The following is an 18072-nucleotide window of genomic DNA, read 5'->3' on the forward strand; positions in this document are numbered from 1 at the left end:
TTTTCTCTCAGCTGTTCGACAGGTTTCAATTCAGTGTATGTTAGCAAAGGGTGAAACTATAGAGGACTGGGCAAAGGTGCTGGCTTCCTCTGGGCTCCGGGGGTGCTCAACTCCCCCTGTCGGCCCTTGGCCTGGCCCAGATCTATAGGGAGTTTCATTGGATGTAGCACGTAGAGAGACTGATGTGATTTGCAGCATTTTTTTTTTTGATGGACAGAGAGGCAGACATAAGAAAGGGAGTTGCTGTTCATCAGCCTGGTACTGCCCAAGGTGTCTCCATATTGTCATCATTACAAATGTGCAATTACTCCAGCATGGGATCACTACTGTGCTTCTGCTGTTTGGGACCTGCGCTTTATTTTATGGCAGTCTGTGATCACTGCAAAACTAGTGCTCAGTCCCAGAACTGTTGGGATTGTACACGCACTGGTGCGTATGATGTGATACTAGAGTTAGGCACTAGTATTTTGATGCTACAGAAGTACTAAACCAACCCCATCTTGTGGCACATGCACACCTTCAAATAAAACATCCAATAAAAGTATTTGCCACTAATTCTTCATACCCACATTTTCCAAGCCATTGAAGTATTTCAGTGAACACTCATGCCCCATTGTCAAAACACCCAAGACTGTTATTAGGTTCCACTGTCAACTGCATTACATTACTAGGTCATCACCTTGTGAGCTACTGAATGGCAATCTGAACCACCTCAGCTTTGTTCCTATAAGGTATGTGTACACAGCCCATGGCAGCGAATGTCCCACCTTCAATCGACGGACTTGGACTAGCGCTAGCCCTCTAGCACTAGCTGCGTAGACAGCACATTGGAGCTGAGGCTCGGACTGGAGCTTGGGCTCTAAAGGCTACAGAGAGGGTGAGCTCAAGAGCCCAAACTTCAGCCTGAGCTGCAACTTCTAGGCACTCTCTGCAGGCTGTGTAGACATACCCAGTAAGTCCTATCAACATTACAAGTGTAAATGAGTCAGAGGGCCTGATTGCCAGTTGTCTGATCTCTAACAAAGTTACAACACAGTGCACAGTACAAGGCTTGAACCCAGTTAACAGGACATGGTCAGTTCTACACTACAACTTTGAACCAGACTCTAACCAGGTTAAGGGACAACTATATTGTCACCACGTCAGATGCCTGGGATGCAGTTCAAGTGTAGATGGAGCCTAAGGATGACATCAGGCACAAAGCCAATGGAATCTGCTTGCTTTCTCTAAATCAGTTTTCTTCCCGGTTACTTGCTAGTACTGAAGAGGTCTCTGAAAGAGTCTCCCATTTTTAAATGGTGAATTGAAACATGGAGTGACTTAGCTCCACTCTGGTTAAAAAAGGGAATGCTTGTTAAGTGAAGGTGCCTTGGGATTTGGACATAAGTATTAGTATGAGATATGAAGGAACTGAGATGGAAGGAGAATTTGGTCTCTTTTTCCAGAATAGCCCTAACCTGGTGGTGGGGTGGAAAGAAGGAAAAGTGAAACATACACTAAGCACATCCTCACAGATTGCTATCATGCAATGTGCTAAGAAAGCTGTGATTTGTTCATTAGAGATCTTATGGGTAACCTAATCAGTTGCTTAAAGTATTTCAATCAAAATCATAGGAACGGTCCTCATCAAAAATAAACAGAAAGCACATTGTCTGTGTAATATGGGAATTATGTGGGGCAAAACACTGCATTTAAATCATCTTTATATCCTGACAAATGATTAATTGATTACTATTATTTATTATGGAGACTGCGGTAGCACCAAAAGGCTGCTGGGTGTTTTCCAAATACAGAGGAAGAGATAATCCCTGCCCTGTAGAGAATAGGTCTCAGTAGATAAGAAAGCTGTTCTCTTGGTATTGGCAATATACTGTAGTTAGAAGCAGGGAACACTGGAAGTTTCATGAACAGGTGCTTGTTTTCAGTCCAGTTTTTCAGATCTCAATGAAGTTTGCATCGTCCAAGTAACAAGTGGCTATTAATTGTCTGAGGTTATATATGTTGTGCTACAGATTTGCATCATGTATTACAGATGTGTAACAAGTTAAAACCCCCTTTCTTAAGTATCTTATATTCTAAATTACTAAAACAACATCATTCAGAATGGTATCAGATAGCAGCAGGAGAGTGTGAAGCACCAAGTCCACAACAGAGAATATGGGGGAAAGGAATAAAGCTTACTGGAGTCCTAACAGTTTTTAAAGAAATCTGAACATTTGATTGTTTTTGTTTCATTTTTTAAAAATCTCAGATACAGGAGGAGATGGCACGGAAGGAGAGATTAACGAGGAAAGGCAAAATGACACATTAGCAATTCTGCAGGACTATATCGTTTTGAAAGCATGGGCTATAACAAAAAAGGCACTAATTCTGCAATTGGATCCATATGAGCAGACCCTTGCACCTGCAGGGAGCCTCAGTGGGCTTTGCATGAGAGGATGTAATTGCAAGGGACCAAAAACAAGAAATCCGGGGCCAGATAGTGCCCTGTTCTCTCTACCCTTGCTTCCACAGAGCAGCTCTGAGATAAGCCACTCCTGTTTACCATCCTCCACTATTTACAGGGCCACAGAAGAATTCTGCGAAGAGCTAAGAGTGCCCTTTTCACCATCCCCTTCCACTCAATGGCCAGACAGCAGTGCTGGGTGAGCAACTGAACTTCTGTTTCTGTTTCTATTATCTGAGTAGTATTTTAACCTTTCAATGCTATCCCAACTTTGTCTGTATAGCACTGACATAGTCAAACCCATATGAGGAAGATATATTTTTGTCATGAGAAAGTGTCTTTAAATGCAAATATCCTTGCTCACAGGAGGTAGGATTGCCTGACACAATGTGCTATTGCAAAATGTGTTCCCATGAACAGCAGAAACAGCTGCAGAAGTGCTAGTGGCAAAGGGTGGAGAATGAAATTAGCACTTTCTAGGTTCTTCAGTAAATGCCAAACTAAAAGATGAGCAGACTTTTTTTTTTGATTAGTGCCTTTTTTTCTATTAGAAAACACCTGAAGCAGACCATTGCCTCTGCTTCTGCCTGAAGAAGATAATCTGAAGTCCCTCCGAATGAGCTCATCCTTTTCAAAATCAATAAGACTCCTTACAAGTTGCAGTCTCTCTCTCTCTCTCTCTTAAGAGCTGATGATTGGACCCCACACCCTGGGACATCCCATTGTTCATTAGATTTGCATTTCCTCCTCCTAAAGAAAAGTAAAATTGTAACACAAAGTAACATGAACAAATCTTTGTGAACTGGGCTGAATTAAGCAGGCAGATGGGATCCTGACCTCTGCATTTTCTTTCTTAGTGAATTTATGGCTGTTAAAAGGTGGTGTCAATGCAAGCTTCCCCACTCCATCCCAACAATGGGTCTCCACCTTGCCCTTGAGGAGTCCCTTCTAGAGGCCAGGGGGTACCGCAATTCACAGCCTATCCAATTCTGTTTTTCCAAACAAAGGAGGCCAGTTTGTTGCAGGAGGGACAACTGTCCACTGGAAACTGACTATCAGTTCATTTCACTAGTGTCATCACATAGTCACTCACTATCAGCCTGGGCTGGATTTGAACTGGTAATCAAAGGATGAAAGGCTCTGTGAGTCATTATTAAATCACTTGAGTCACCTAGCCTCCAGTGAGAGCAGCTTTTCAAAAATGAATATGTAGCAGAGGACATATAGTTTGAAAGCCTCTCTAAGGGATTTAGGGGGCTTGTCTAAGCAGGGAAATTTATCAGCATAATGATGCTGTTATCTTTAAATGGCTAAAGCGATATCAGTATAACTCCCTACCTGGACATTATTATTCAAGAAGAAGAGTGCCTTTTCCCAGTTTAGCTGATGTGACTTTGGAACTGGTATATGCTAAAGGCAGAAAAAGGCACTCTTATTCCACAATAAAAGTCTCCATATGGGGAGTTTCTCTAGTATAACTATAGCAGTAGAACTATACTGGTAAATTTCCCTGTGTAGAAAATCCCGTTGTATGGAATCAACTCTCTCGGGCTTCTGAATTTTGTGCCTCCATTGAAGGTTATGCCGGAAGACCTGAATCTTCTGTGCCTCTCAGAATTTCCTAGCTAGCTGATGACATCACCATTGTACCATTCACGTGCACCTGGGAGAGCATGGGCCTCGTTTTTATTTATTCTAAAGATACGTTTTCTCTGTGGTTACCACAAGCATAGGTGCTGGAACTAGGGGTGCTGTTGCATCTCCTGGCTTGAAGTGGTTTCCATCATATACAGGGCTTAGTTTGGTTCGATGGTTCTCAGCACTCCCGCTATACAAATTGTTCCAGCACCCCGACCATAAGTGATCAGCATGTAGGTTAGCTTAGCACAGAAGTGAGCCCCCCACCCCCCACACAGCAAAGACACACTCAAGTTACTGTGTCCTCAGTGGTGCTGCACTCCCCTATGTGTGTCACTAGGACTTCTGGAGGCATATACCATGGCTTCTGGTGCTACAGTAAGTTGAACCGCTTTATGGTTCTTTCTTGTGAACTGTGAGAGAACTTGTCTGTCCTTCTGGGAAGGCAGTGGAGGATTATCAATATCTGAGTGGCTAAGCTGGTATCCTTACTGCAAAGTGGATGGGTTCCCAGCCCAAATGAAAGCCTCACTCTGGCTTTGGCCTATAGCCCTAGCTACCATGGTTGAAAGCACAATCAAACATAAGAGGGTTTTGTGTGAGGACAGAAAGGGAACTAGAAACAAAAGCCTGGGTTAACTCTGCAGTGAAGATATACCCTAAGGATATGTCAGTGTAATGGGCTTTCCGTATAAATAAGAATCAAGTCTCATATCTCTGGCTGCAAATAAAGAGACCCCTACATTTCCAAAACATCACGCAGGGGTGTTTTTTAACTGTGACAGTAAAGTTGAATTGCTCAGCTAAACCCTGAATGCTACTTAGAAAGCCAAGAAATTAAAGACACAGATGTCTGGAAACAGTCTTTCTAGATGATCAGCTTCTTTCAATTCAAGTAGTTTCTTGGCAAAAGCATGATTCATACTCAGAAGGGCATTTTATCTAGTGTTACTAATGCTAATTCTGCACTTGTAAAGTGCCTTTCATCTGAGGATATGAAAGTGCTTTTACAAACACTGATGAATCAAGTATCACAACACCCTTTTGAGATATGCTTTATTGCCACCACTTTACAGAAGGGAAAACTGAGACACTGATATGCTTATTTACACAGGCCTATACCTAGTGGAAGAACCTTATACTATGTTAACAGTTAATTAATAAGCAAGCACATCCAATTTTTAAAAAATTCCTCCAGGATTTCTTTTTCATTTCAGTCTAGTGTACGTAGACCAGCTGTTGATGATAAACATTTTTACAGCCATGTAAATGCAAATAGCACTTTGCAGAACATTAAACATAATACAGTTATAATAATATATATTCTATAGGTCTAGGATAATCATCATCATCATTATCGTCATCATGTATAGCTTAGTATTCATTAACAGCCAAATCCCATAGACTTCAATGAGCTTTGACTCAGATCTTAAGAAATGTGGGTCTGATACTGAAGCAATGTTTAGCATTTTCCTAGGTATCGCCTGCATTTACATATCTATTAGTGAAGAGAAAGTATTCTATATTACAAAAAAACATGGAACTGATCTTTAGAAAAAACTAGAGATGAACCCAAGCCAGGAAGTTTGGATTGGGAGCCTAACATTCTCCCAGTTTGGGGATTTACAAATTTAGGGTCCTGGGATGGGCCCATTATACAGGGTTTGATTGTAAGTCTTTCTATAAGATAGTTTAAGTATAAAGAGATCTTAAAGTGGGTTAAAATGTACAACCACTTCAAGGCCTCTTTACCCTACCAGAGCAGTGAAAAGGGCCTCATTGTAAATGAGAATCAGCCCCATACTCTCAAACTGTGAATGCAAACTTCCTGCCAATACAGTGGTGTTTGTAATGGACACATTATATAGATGCGATCAATTGCACCGTTTCGATACAGAGTCAGATTTGAATCTTGAATGACTGGTTCTGACGTAGGCCTCTCTCTTACAACACAAATAATAAAAAGAATTTAACAAAATTAAGTTTTTTGTTTCCTTTTCTTTATCTGAACCCCACTGTTCTTGCTTTATTGAAAATGGAATTTGTCTTAGTCTCTACTCACCCCTGCTGAACGGGTCAGCCTTCTACTTTTTCCATTAAAACTTCTTGTAGCTGTGTTTCTGCTCCGACTGGTTCCTGCATACAGAGTGCCTGTTGGTGAGAAAAAAAATGATTTCCATACACTGATTTTAAATCTCAGAAGTAATAAAGTCAACCACAAAAATCCTTATTTTCCTCTCAGTTTATGGAAAAAAGTTTTAAATAAAAAGCATATTGTGATAAATCCATGGTCACTTAGACCTTCTTGGTTGTCACTAAGATGCAGGTAACTCAGTTTCCCAAGAAGTTGGTGAAAATAAGTGAAGGGTGAACTTCAATGATTTAGAGACTTGGTCATGCTTATCTAAATTGTCCAATCCTTTTGAGTTTGCAAAAGTGAATTGAAAATCTAGTGAGAACAGCCCTTCCTATATGCTGAAAGCCTGATCCCATGGAAGTCAATAGGAGCTTTGACATTTATATCAGTAAGCCCAAGGTTCCATCCATGGTATTTTGATATTTACATCTGGTTCTGGTCAGAAACCAGAAGTAAAAAAATAATGAATAATTATGATTATAATTATAATTACTGATTTTTTTTAAACTAAAAAAAAGGTTAATTTCAATTTGTTTGCAAAGATTTGGGGGGACAAGGACGAAGAAGGAAGTCTTTATCCAAACCCATTCACCCACACATAGTGAGAACTTCCACTGTCATTCTGGACTCTCAACAGTTGAGTCTATTTGCCAAGACCCAAATGTGGGACACAGTGTGGACTGCTAGCCAATATTACATATGTGTTAGGCATACTATACACCACATTAAAAGGTATTATTGGCATGATACTAATATAATATACATTACATATATATCTTGTTGGGAAGTTATGTTAACTGAATGTATTATGCTCTCCCCACAACTCTGTTGCCCCATGTCCAATATCCCACAACACTTTGCAAAGCTGAAGTCAGCCCTGGCATTAGAAAACAGGACATTTGTCAAAGGCAAAATACATTAATGTTCTGCCCCTGTACAAACCAGGAAGGTATCTTCATGGCCCTGAATGCTAGTATCCAAAACAAAGATAAGGAAGGTACAGAGCAACAAGCTAAGGATTGGTAGGAACTAGTGGGTTCAATTTTAGTGACACAAAGAGTTTTTTAATTTGTAAAATCATCCTACAAATTACTAGTTGAAATGCATATCTTTGAAGAACACCTTGTGTGCTAGGTGAACATGCTGTGAGAATTTGCTTCCCAAAAAGAGGGCGTGTATGTCTCCTTTTCTTTTGTATTGTTTTTCTTTAGACAATACATTTGGCTAAGTTCAATTATTTCATCTCGCGAACATTTTAAAGAACAATCTGCAAGAATAGTCAAACAATTGGCTATATCTTTGAGTCAACAGAACCAAACAGCCAAGATAAGAGACTCATGACACACACAGTAGTGCAGAAGGATTAAAAGGAGGCAGTACTGAATTCTCTATAATAAATGACGTTTTCATCTTTGCTTTTTGGTCTCTTTGTAGTCCTGCTTCTAATACTTGATGACAGTAGAAGTAAGATAAATATTAAATCAATGTGAGACGGAGGCAATTTTGAGTTGCAACAGAAGCATGTTTAAAACAGACTTAACAGAGTAATGACAGCCAACAAATCTTTTCCTGAAAAGAGAACTGTATTGATACATTGATAATGGGAAGTGGTTGTTGTGTTATTACATCTGTTACAATGTTTAAACACTGGTTGGGAGTTTGTTTGCATGATAAAAGCTGTTTTTAGAAAGGACGGAAGGAGGGATATTTGCATAATACAGTTTGACATGTATTTAGGCCCTTCCATTGCCCTCTCGCATAGTAAAAGCCACTTTTTACTCCTATATTTCTGATAATTTTCTTGTAGAGAACTTCCGTGTGGGAGAAAGGGGGTAGGCAGCAATGTGCTCCCTTCAGAATAGCTGCCCCAAATATCTGCATGTGACCTTGGTCATCCATACATGGTCCTGTACTCCCACTGTGGGTCAGGATCCTGGAGGCTGGCTGCCCTTTCTTCTTGTAAGTGAAGCTCCAATGAAAATGAACCGGCAGAGAAAGCCCCCTGGGATCTCTGGCGTGGGAGGGACCTGTGAAAAGGTTAATACAGCATGAGCACCATGTTCTGCTGGGCCAAAGAGTGGATGATGAGTATATCTCTAGTCCTAACCCTCTTACTTTGGTCTGGCCTGACCCCATTTCCTTCCCATGCACAGACTCCAGCCTGCACAGAGAGAGCTCCGTACAGAGAGTCGCTTGGTGAGAGGTGGAAGAATACCACACAGGCACCCCAATACCATTTCTTCATAGACAAAGGGATAACCACACATGAAGGGCCCCTTCCTGGGGAGGGGTGGGTTAATCTGGGCCCAAACTCCAGAACATATCCCCTGATCTGTGGTTGGTCAAAAGCACAGCAGGAGGAATCTGAAGTTAAGGGAGAGCTAACTAGGAAGAGGGCTTAGTTACGTGAATGTATGTTGCTTTGTTGGGTTGGAGTAATCATTTTACACAGGTGAGTAATTTAAGATGGTGGGGGAGGAGTTCAAACACAGTCATTTGAAAATTTGGGCAAAAAAGTGCATTCAAAGGAACCACAGAGCATGATATTTGTTTTCTGCCTGTTGTTCCCTGTTTATGTAGGAGGGTAGTATCCTTATTGCATTATACCAGATGTGTTCGTTAATCAGGGAGCCAATTAAAAATAAACTGAAATGGATTTCAATTAACATAAAATAAATGCAGTGCATCTGGATTATAGTAATTTTATACATTTCATACAACCAGTTCAGCCTGTGCACTGAAAAACATTTGTGGAGGGATAGATTTTCAAAGGCATAAATGACTGTTTGGCATCCAGTTCCCACTGGCTAAATGCCCTTTGTACCTTGAAAATACTACAGTTCATTTTTGTGAGAAAATGTCAGGCAAAAGTGTTTTCCCCCCAGTTATTATAATAAAGTAGCAAATCGTATCTTGAAGACTTTGTGTGAAGAGTTTGTGGGAGCATCTGCTGCTAGACAGGATTGCAGTCACTCTGGCTTTCTGTGTACAGCATACATTTTTTTTTCAAATGCTCCACAGCTTTCGAATGCGCAGAAACTAAGTTGGAGACTGTGTCATTTTCCTCCTCACTGTCACATTCACTCTAGTTCATGCTCTTTCTATGTCCATGTCAGACTGTCTCCACAACTGTTTCATCACAGAGATGGCAGTGTCCTTGCTCACTGTTGTTGCAATCTACAATCCTCCACACATTCCCTATCAGAAACTGGGTCTGGTAGGAAGAAGCAAGTTTTTCACTTTATTTAGCTGAAGTTTCAACCCGAATTTTATTGGTGTCCTCAATCTTTGGTCTAAGGCTGATCTCAGAGCCTGACAATACCCATGCTTTCTCTCCAGAGAATTAGCTTTTTAATGATCCCATGTTTCTACAACACTTGTAAGCCTGATCGCTTGATGATTTCATAAAGTGGCACTTTCTTGTTATCATCCAAGAGCAGAGGTTTATGGACTTTATTCCCATAACTCCACAGTATGCTTTGGTCACAGCAGGCATGCTATATCAGAAGGCAGGAAAATACATTATATTGAGCCATCCCTACTCATGGTATCTCAAGTATCAGGTTGGACTGCCAAGTTATCCAGGAGCAGAACTGCTTTTCAGAGGCAAAGCTTGCACTTGCAAACAGAGTTTCAACACAGAGATCAACTTGTAAGAGGGCAATGAGTGTGCCATTTGTTCAGATGCTCCTCTGATACTTATAGTGGACCAGTCTGTTTCAACATATTCATGTGAGAGAAGTACTCTCTAGATCTCTCTGTCAGCAGGAGACAGAGTGTGTGAGTGCCAAATCCCAGAATAGTGACAACTTTTTACTAGGTAAGCAACACCAATAAACACCAAGAAGCCTGTTTTATTGTCATTCTAAATCGGCTCATGTGACAGGCCATTATAGACATTCCCTTGTATGGCACAGCCTAGCAACCTCATCAGCTGCTCTCATCTGTTCCCTGTACAATTTCAGCCACTTCTTTCCATGTCTTTTTAAGACATGATTGCTGGTTCCTGATCATTCAGCTTCAAGCAAAACTTAAGTGCTTTCTTTTTAAGCAGGGGTCCTGAAAGAGCAGCTTCCTTCTTCCCTCTCATCAAAACCAAAGATAAATCTTTGAATCACTCTCAGCATCATTTACTATTCATAATTTTATTTCCTTTGATCCCGGGGAGGAATCATAGGGCTAGAACAGAGCTGTGCTGATTTACATCAGCTGAGGATCTGGCCCAAAGTCTGCATTTTTTCTTAATTTCTGTATTTTTGAACTTCTTATGCCATACTTAATGTTCAGAATTTTCAGAATTTTCCCAAGGCTTTCCACTATCTTGAGTTTCCAAGATAGGACCAAAGTACCCTGCTTTTTCTGGCACACCAAGGACACATAAATACAAATGGTTGCAGTCCCTTATAAGCAGTAAGTAATAAACATACTGCTTGGCAGGCAGGTAGACATGCTGGCAGGTCATTAGATAATGAGATTGAGATAGTGGAATTTAGAAAATCAGGATTCTATTGTATTTGCAAAATAACTGTACAGCCCCCCCCCGCATCTAATAAATGAAATTCCATTCTTTTTTATAGTGTGCTTCCAGAATTGCTATTTTTAATTATGGGCCTCTGCCTTCCTCAGCACCACAGTGAGATTGTGTGTTTGAATTCTGGGTGACTGGCTTAAAAGAGAATGGGACAGTTTCTGTATTTCTTCATCTGAAGAGCCAGTTTAAGGTTTTGAAGGTTGGAAGTCTGTCCACAAGGAATTAGAGATGACAGAGAAAGCAGGCTTTCCAAATGCAAGTTAAGGTGCAGCGTGGCTGTCAGTCATATTGAGAGAAATTTTGGAGAAACTGAGGTGCTGTAATTTGTGACTTGATGCTGACAGGAATGTTTGATTGATCTGGTGTAATTAGTTGATCTATCTGAGAAAACAATAAAGTTTCTTTCCCTGTGTTGTTGCCATAATCATTTGTTTAACCTTTACACTGTCATCATATATGCCCCTAGTACAGTTTATTCCAAAAGTGCAACAGTGTGTTTATATAACCTCATTTACAAGGGCACATTTTATCACACAGCCCTGTCTGCCACATGTCAGCATCCTACAATAAAAGATATGGGTATGATTCTGCAACTGTTACTTATTTTAACTAGAACTTCCACTGACTCCAAAAGTCACTGGGACAGCTCATGAAAGTAAGTGCTCCTCCAAGTGAATGAGGGTGGAAAACTGAGCCCTATGTGTTTGTGACAAAAAGACAGAAGGGGAAAAATAACAGGAAATAAAAAAATGATCTTGCTTCACTTCATAAAGATGAGGAATGTGGGCAATGCATGGCTCCTTTTTAGAGAAAACGTGTGCTAAATCCTCCCCTCCCTTCCTACCCCTCATTCTCCATTTGCCACTGAATGTTTAATTAGTGTTTCTCAGCAACTGGAGACGTGAAAAAATTCTGATTGACAAAACTTCTTGTGTTTGGCTGAGACTTCAAAGTGCTTGATTTCAGTGCATGCCCTGGCTATTTGTAAACCGATTGAAAACTTCACAGCTTATTATTTTGATTTAGAGCGAAATTCAGCAGCAGCAACAACAAAATAAGGAACCAGTGTGGCACTTTTCTGGGGAACAAGGGAGATACATAGAACTGTGAGATAAAACTGAAATATAAAGGAAGTCCCTTTGGAACTTGTGAGCTGTGTCAGTAGCTGCTTCCCTGTCCCACAGGGGAGGCTGAAGGGAAAGACAGGACACTTTGTGCATCAAGTGTAGAGGAATATAATTAGACAGGTCAACAGTATAAGCAGGAAATACATTATTCCTCAGTCAAATAAAGCAAGTTAGAGTTGAAGTGACAAATTTTGCAGTTGATACAAAATTATTTAGGTGAGTCAATGTTAGAGATAATTGTGAGGAACTTCAGAAGGAGCTAACAAAGCTAGGTGAATGGACAGCATGATGGCTGATGAAATTTGATGCAGATAAATGAACATTGCAAGGAATAACTATTCATACACCTTACTGTATGGTAACTGTACTGTATATAAACCATACTGTATATTAACCATAACCATTCAGGGACAAGACCTGGATGTCATTGTGGACAGCTCAGTGAAACCTCTGTTCCATGTGCAGTGTCAGTCAAAAAGGGAAAATGTTAGGTTGCATAAGAAACAGGATGTAAGATAATATTGAAAATATTTGCACAATGTCACTGTGCAAATCTATGGTACACCCTCCCCTGGAGTACTGTGCTGTTATTATTATTAATATTTCGAAAAGGATGTAGCACATATAGAAGTGATTCAGAGATTGGTGACAACATTTATTAGCTATATGGAAAAAACTTCCATGTGAAGAGTGACTGAAAAAACTATTGAGTTTAGAGAAGCGACGAGGAAGAGGGGACACAATAGACATATACAGAATGATGAATGGTATATAGAAAGGAAATTTGGCATTCCTTTTTACTCTTCCTCCAAAACAAGTACAAGGGGACATTCAAGGAAACTGCAAAAAAACAAATTTGAAACTGATAAAAGACAAGACATTTGTATACATTATTATTGTATTCCTAGTACAGTAGCATCTAGGACCAGGGTTCCTTTGTACTAGGCATATTACATACATACAATAAAGAGACAGTCCCTGCCTCAAAGAGCTTATGTTTTTTATAAACACAATTAGCCTGTGGAACCCACTGCTAAGATATCATTGAGGCCAAGATCTTAGCAGGATTTTTTTAAAAGCGCCAGATGTTTATATGTATCATGAAAACCATCAGACTGTAAGCTCTTTGGAGCAGGGACCATAATGTTGTTCTGTGTTTGTTCAGCACCCTAGCACAATGACTTTAAAAGTTTCAGGTGAAACCTTCACCACTACCACTGGGAAACTATATTACAGGCTACTAGAGCTCTTTGGTCAGAAACATTCAGCCTAGAACTTCCTGTTCTAAATTTGGTCCCATACCTCCTAGCTATATTATCTGGGACCGTGTCAGACACTTTCTCTCCCTCCTTGGTGTTTTTATCTTTCCAAACATTTGGCAGTTATCATGTCTGTCCCTTGGTTGTCAAACATATTTATTTCTGTGACAGATATGGGGATTTTCTGCAATATCTTTGGGAGATCTTACTGTATTAATTGTATGCATCACTGCGGGCCATGGAGTGTATGTAATTCAGTAGGTGAGGCTGACCACAGATCTCCAGGAATGAAGAACAGCGGGAGTGGGCAGACTGATTAGCATGCACCAGCTCTGAAGAGGTACCACCACCTGTACAGACTTGCATAAACTGATTCAAACTGGACTCTCTAGAGATCAGCAGAAAAAGACTCAGGGCCTGCTTTCTGATTCAGCAAACGGACAGGACCATCTGTCCAAGGTAGGCCCAAATCTTTCCTGGGAAGAGTTGGAAGGACTTGATCTATTCATGGGCGTCCTTGTTCTGAGTCAAGGTGGTTATGAACTTGTAACAACAGAAAAATCCCTATCTGGGGTTTGAATGACTGTTTACCTGTCAGACCCCTTGTTGGAGTGAGGAGTGATCTCTTGCAAACTTATTAGAATGCATGTAGATTCTTTTGTTTTTAATATCTTTTTGGTGTAATGCTTTTACCTTAAAAATAAATGTGCTTGCTTAGAAAGAGCTGTGTGGTAACTTAAATGTGGGTTATTATGCTGTTTATAGCCTCTGAGGAGAAGGCAAAGCAGGCTTGCTGACTAGCTGAGCTATTCACAGTGTAGGCAGGAAACTATGCAGCCTGGAAAAACCCCAATCAGGAGAGGAGGAGAGAGAAAGGTATGTCTCTACTTAAGAGATGTGATGGCTGGGGAGGCCGGAAGCCTAAAAGTGGATGCCCTTGCTGGACCACAGAGGGGGAAATACAGATACAGTTGCCCTCAACTGTGACAACTTCTTAATCTTTCCTCGTAAATCAATCTCTTCATAGTCTCAATTACTTTGGCGCTCTTGTCTGAATTCCTTCCAGTCAGTCAATAACTCCCTGGGTTTGAAATATCAGAGTGAAACACAGGATACTCACCACTGCCTAATTAACAACTCACAGTCAATACAAGTGTCTCTCTCTCTCACTGAATCTTGGTATTATGATTTTCTAAAAAGAGTCAATCCTAACTGCAAACAACTCATATCAAAAACAACAACAACAAACTCATGTAATGCTTATTTTTAAAAATCTATATATGCAGGATAAGTGTCTGATATGAGTGATAACACATATACATTACTACTACAGAACTACTGATCTTTTTCTTCCAGCAAATTTCAAAACATTTCTGCCTATTGAAAACAATATCTTGCATCCTGAACTTTCTACAAGCACTGCTCTCTAACTCACCTGGTGCTGGGTCAGGTTTTGCTGACTGACACCTGGACTGCCTGCATAGACTGCTGCCATCATTGCCCATGGTTAATGGTCTGAGCAGAGAAAAGTGAGGGTGTGTGGGAGAGGCTGGACTTCGGCACCAAGAATTCTGAGTAGGGAACAGGGTTGCTGGGATCTTTTTTTCTCTGTAAACAGAAATACAAATTAGTGTATTCTGTATATTGTATTTCTTAATATAAATGTATCGTACACATATATTTACTTGTATTATAGGTGGAGCAGTAGCAGCATCTATATTAAGTCTGTCTAACACTTTATTATAATCCCTTATTTAAAGTTGTTCATAATTTTGCCAAACTTTAACACTTTGGGCTAAAATTTTCCATACCGACTCTTTGATTCAGGTCGAATTTCTTTGGAAATTTAAGTAAAACTTGTTCAACCATTTCCAAGAACAAGGCCAGTGAACACTAGTTAGTTTGGCCAATGTTAAATTTTTCTGAACTGTCTTTTGAACAACTCTAGCCACAGCTTGGAGCAGAAGGTTGAAATTTAGCAGAGGAATACTCCTGGGGGCAGAGAGAGGCCTTTTACTGTCCTTATTAAAAAATCTGTCCAGGTTTGATCAAATTATAAGCCACAGAAAATTGCAATTGGCATATGTGCAGTAGAACACATTTAACCTTTATCCTTCGGATTTCAAAACATTTCAAGTGTATTGCACATGTTCCCATTCTTCAGTGAGCATGCTGCAAGGATCCAACAACTAAATCTCTGCCTATGCTGCTTTTCTCCTTCAAAATACCCTATGGTCTAGATTAAGATGCATTGCGCTGGAGCAGGAAACTATGAGTTTTAGATCCACCTTTTTCACAAACTAGTGTGAATAATTCTGTGAACATCACAACCTTTAGACTATAAGCTCTTTGAGGCAGTGAATGTGTCTTTTCTGTCTGGATGTTGCCTAGCACACTTCTGAGTGCTCAGTGAGTGAATAATATATAATGAACTCAGGTTTTCTTGCAAAATGTCCCATTACTTCATTGACTGAGACTGTTGTTCTCTTGCATGGAACCTAAAATAAAGTTTGGTTTGGATTTTGTTTGAAGGTTCAGGTCAGTTCTTATTTTATCCTGCCCATTTCACTGAAACCTAGTAAAAACTTTCTTTGCAAGATGCTCATTTTAAAAACTTTACTTCCACAGTCAGCCAGGAATAGTGCTATATTATAATGATGGAGTACAGTCAATAGCTGGATGGTTACCTTTTAATGAAAACCGGTCCTCTTTCCTCTGTTTGACCTTGGACACCCCCTTCCTGTTCTGTATCAATGATCACAGACTCTGGTTCCTTTTTCCATTCCTCTCTTTGCATTTTTGATGGTATAATTGACTTTTTGCTGTTCTTAAGGTATTCATCATCTTCTTGCTCTTTCCATCCTTGCTTTCTGTTCCAGTGAATAGGTGTGTACCAAGCAACAGCCTGAAGAAAAAAGCGCCACTCATTCAGTTACTTCATTTAACCATCGAGTTTATTGTTTCTGTTACACAAGGAATAGTGTGTGCAGGGATGGGGGAGGAAAGAGGTGAGGAGGCATGGGAAGTAAAGGTTCTATGATCTTTTCAAGCTGTCTATATTCAAGGGTGTGAGCCAGAGAATAATGGCAAGGCATCAAATCACAGCCATTGATTTGATCTTTAAAATCCATTTTCAGTTCTTAAAATTATAGGGTGGATTCATAATGTAACAACTTTGCAATTCATCTGCTTGACTTAAATTAAACAGACATATTATCAATGCAATGGCAAGTTTGGCCAAACTAAGGAAGAAGAGGGGGAAACCAGTATAAAAGTCTGAATAAAAAACAGATTGTATCAAGTAAATTAGATTAATACTGTATAAGGGAGACTGGATAGTTTGAGGAAATTGGTCTCCAGGTCACTGGTTCAAGTCTGGTTCAGGCTAGAAATGGCCAAAAAATCATTGCTACTAGATTACTTTTAGGTTATGTCTACACAGCAAAGAAAAACCTGCAGCTAGCCCAGGCCAGCCAACTCGGGCTCATGGGGCTCGGGCTGTGGGGCTGTCTCATTGCTGGGTCCCAGAACGTGGACTCCAGCCTGAGCCTAAGCCCAGGTCTGAAGAAAACTTGCACTGCCAGGACCCATGTTGTACCTGTTCTATGCATAGTAGACCTTCATACTGCCAGGCTATCTATCTAGTCCCTTTCTTTAGTCCTCAAGGTCTCAGAAATTAACTTGTAAACTCAAGCAAGGTTCACAGCCAGGATTTACCCACATTATGTAATTTGCTCAGTTAGGGCTCATGGGCTCGATCCTGCAAAGTGCTCAGTACTGTGGCCCTGATCCTGCTAAGCACTTATGCTCGTTTACCTTTAAGCACATGAATAGACTCATTACTGTCAACAGGATCTAGCACTATATAGTCAAGTCCAGACTTTAAAAAGGTATGGAGTGGGTGACACTGGGGGAAAGACTTTGTCCAGTTCCACTTGCAAAGCACAAGTATTCAATGCTACATATTCAATGTACCCAGAATGTTGGGTTTGTTAAGCTTCAAGACCCCATATACCAGTACACCTGCTCATTGGCACTTTCTTGAGTTATTTGCTTGCCAAAACTCTGCAAGCCATTGCTACTCTTCACAATTATCCTTATATCTAGCCATCCTTTTAAGAAGGATGAGTAGAAGAACTTAGCAATTCTATTAATTACATGACAAACAGCTTATAAGAATCAGAACACTCACTTGACCATTAGGTTCACAAAGAATGGTAGTGCACTCTGGGCCTGTTTGAAACCTAACTTGCTCCTTCCAAAGGAAATCTGATGGAGGTTTATGAGGCACTTTAGCATCTGCTGTCCATACCTGCAACAATCCAAAGGAAGCAATCAGATATAGAGAGGATGGTCCTTGGATGTTTATGAAGTGTGAAGCAGCAGGTTTCCCTCTCTCAAGGCTTTTCTCCATGAAATCAAAGCTGAAGGAACTGCATTTCAAGATCTGTAGCAATGGCTTGGTTATACTTATTGTCATGAAGACCGGCTCTAGTGGATTAATAGAGATAATTATAAGGGCATATTTTTCAGGCACTAATATTAGGTTTTGGGGGATTTTTAGCCAATATTGTTGAGGGTCAGATTAACAATAGGTGATTTCTTTTTATTTATTCTGGGTATTTTAATAGGCCTGCAACACAGACCTTTACTATCCCAGTCCATGATTTATTCTGGAGCCTCCCAGTGTGGGAACAGGCAGTTCCAGTTGGGCAATAGTAATTTTTTCTCCTTTAGTTCAGACCAATTTCTTTGTACTGAAAATTATGTTGCAGTATGGAGAGATCTTACAGAAGCAATGCTTAGAGGGGTGAGTGGGAAATGGGGAAGATTCTTCATGATATCAGGCCAGAATCTTCAAACTTTCTGCAGAATTTTGAAAGTTGGACTCCTAAATCCACATTTAGGCACCTAAATAAAAGGGCCCTGATTTT

The 18072-nt window shown here is 40.2% G+C and overlaps 1 protein-coding gene across 11 annotated transcripts in view; it reads right to left on the bottom strand.

Annotated features, from left to right (window-relative positions):
- The window catches only part of LMNTD1 (lamin tail domain containing 1), a 334417-nt gene that overhangs the window by 42847 nt on the left and 273498 nt on the right, over window positions 1-18072 (bottom strand). For 7 of the 11 annotated variants that reach the window (XM_050968522.1, XM_050968523.1, XM_050968542.1 and 4 more), the window contains 4 exons: window positions 17331-17450; window positions 15826-16043; window positions 14574-14746; window positions 6147-6235 (listed from right to left, as the gene is read on the bottom strand). In XM_050968522.1, the coding sequence (XP_050824479.1) occupies window positions 6147-6235; window positions 14574-14746; window positions 15826-16043; window positions 17331-17450 (600 nt within the window). The remainder of the gene's footprint in view (window positions 1-6146; window positions 6236-14573; window positions 14747-15825; window positions 16044-17330; window positions 17451-18072) is intronic. The other 4 variants (XM_050968561.1, XM_050968589.1, XM_050968580.1 and 1 more) reach the window with 1 other exon arrangement.

The sequence above is a fragment of the Gopherus flavomarginatus genome, chromosome 1, assembly GCF_025201925.1.
Source record: "Gopherus flavomarginatus isolate rGopFla2 chromosome 1, rGopFla2.mat.asm, whole genome shotgun sequence".
NCBI classification, from domain to species: domain Eukaryota; kingdom Metazoa; phylum Chordata; order Testudines; family Testudinidae; genus Gopherus; species Gopherus flavomarginatus.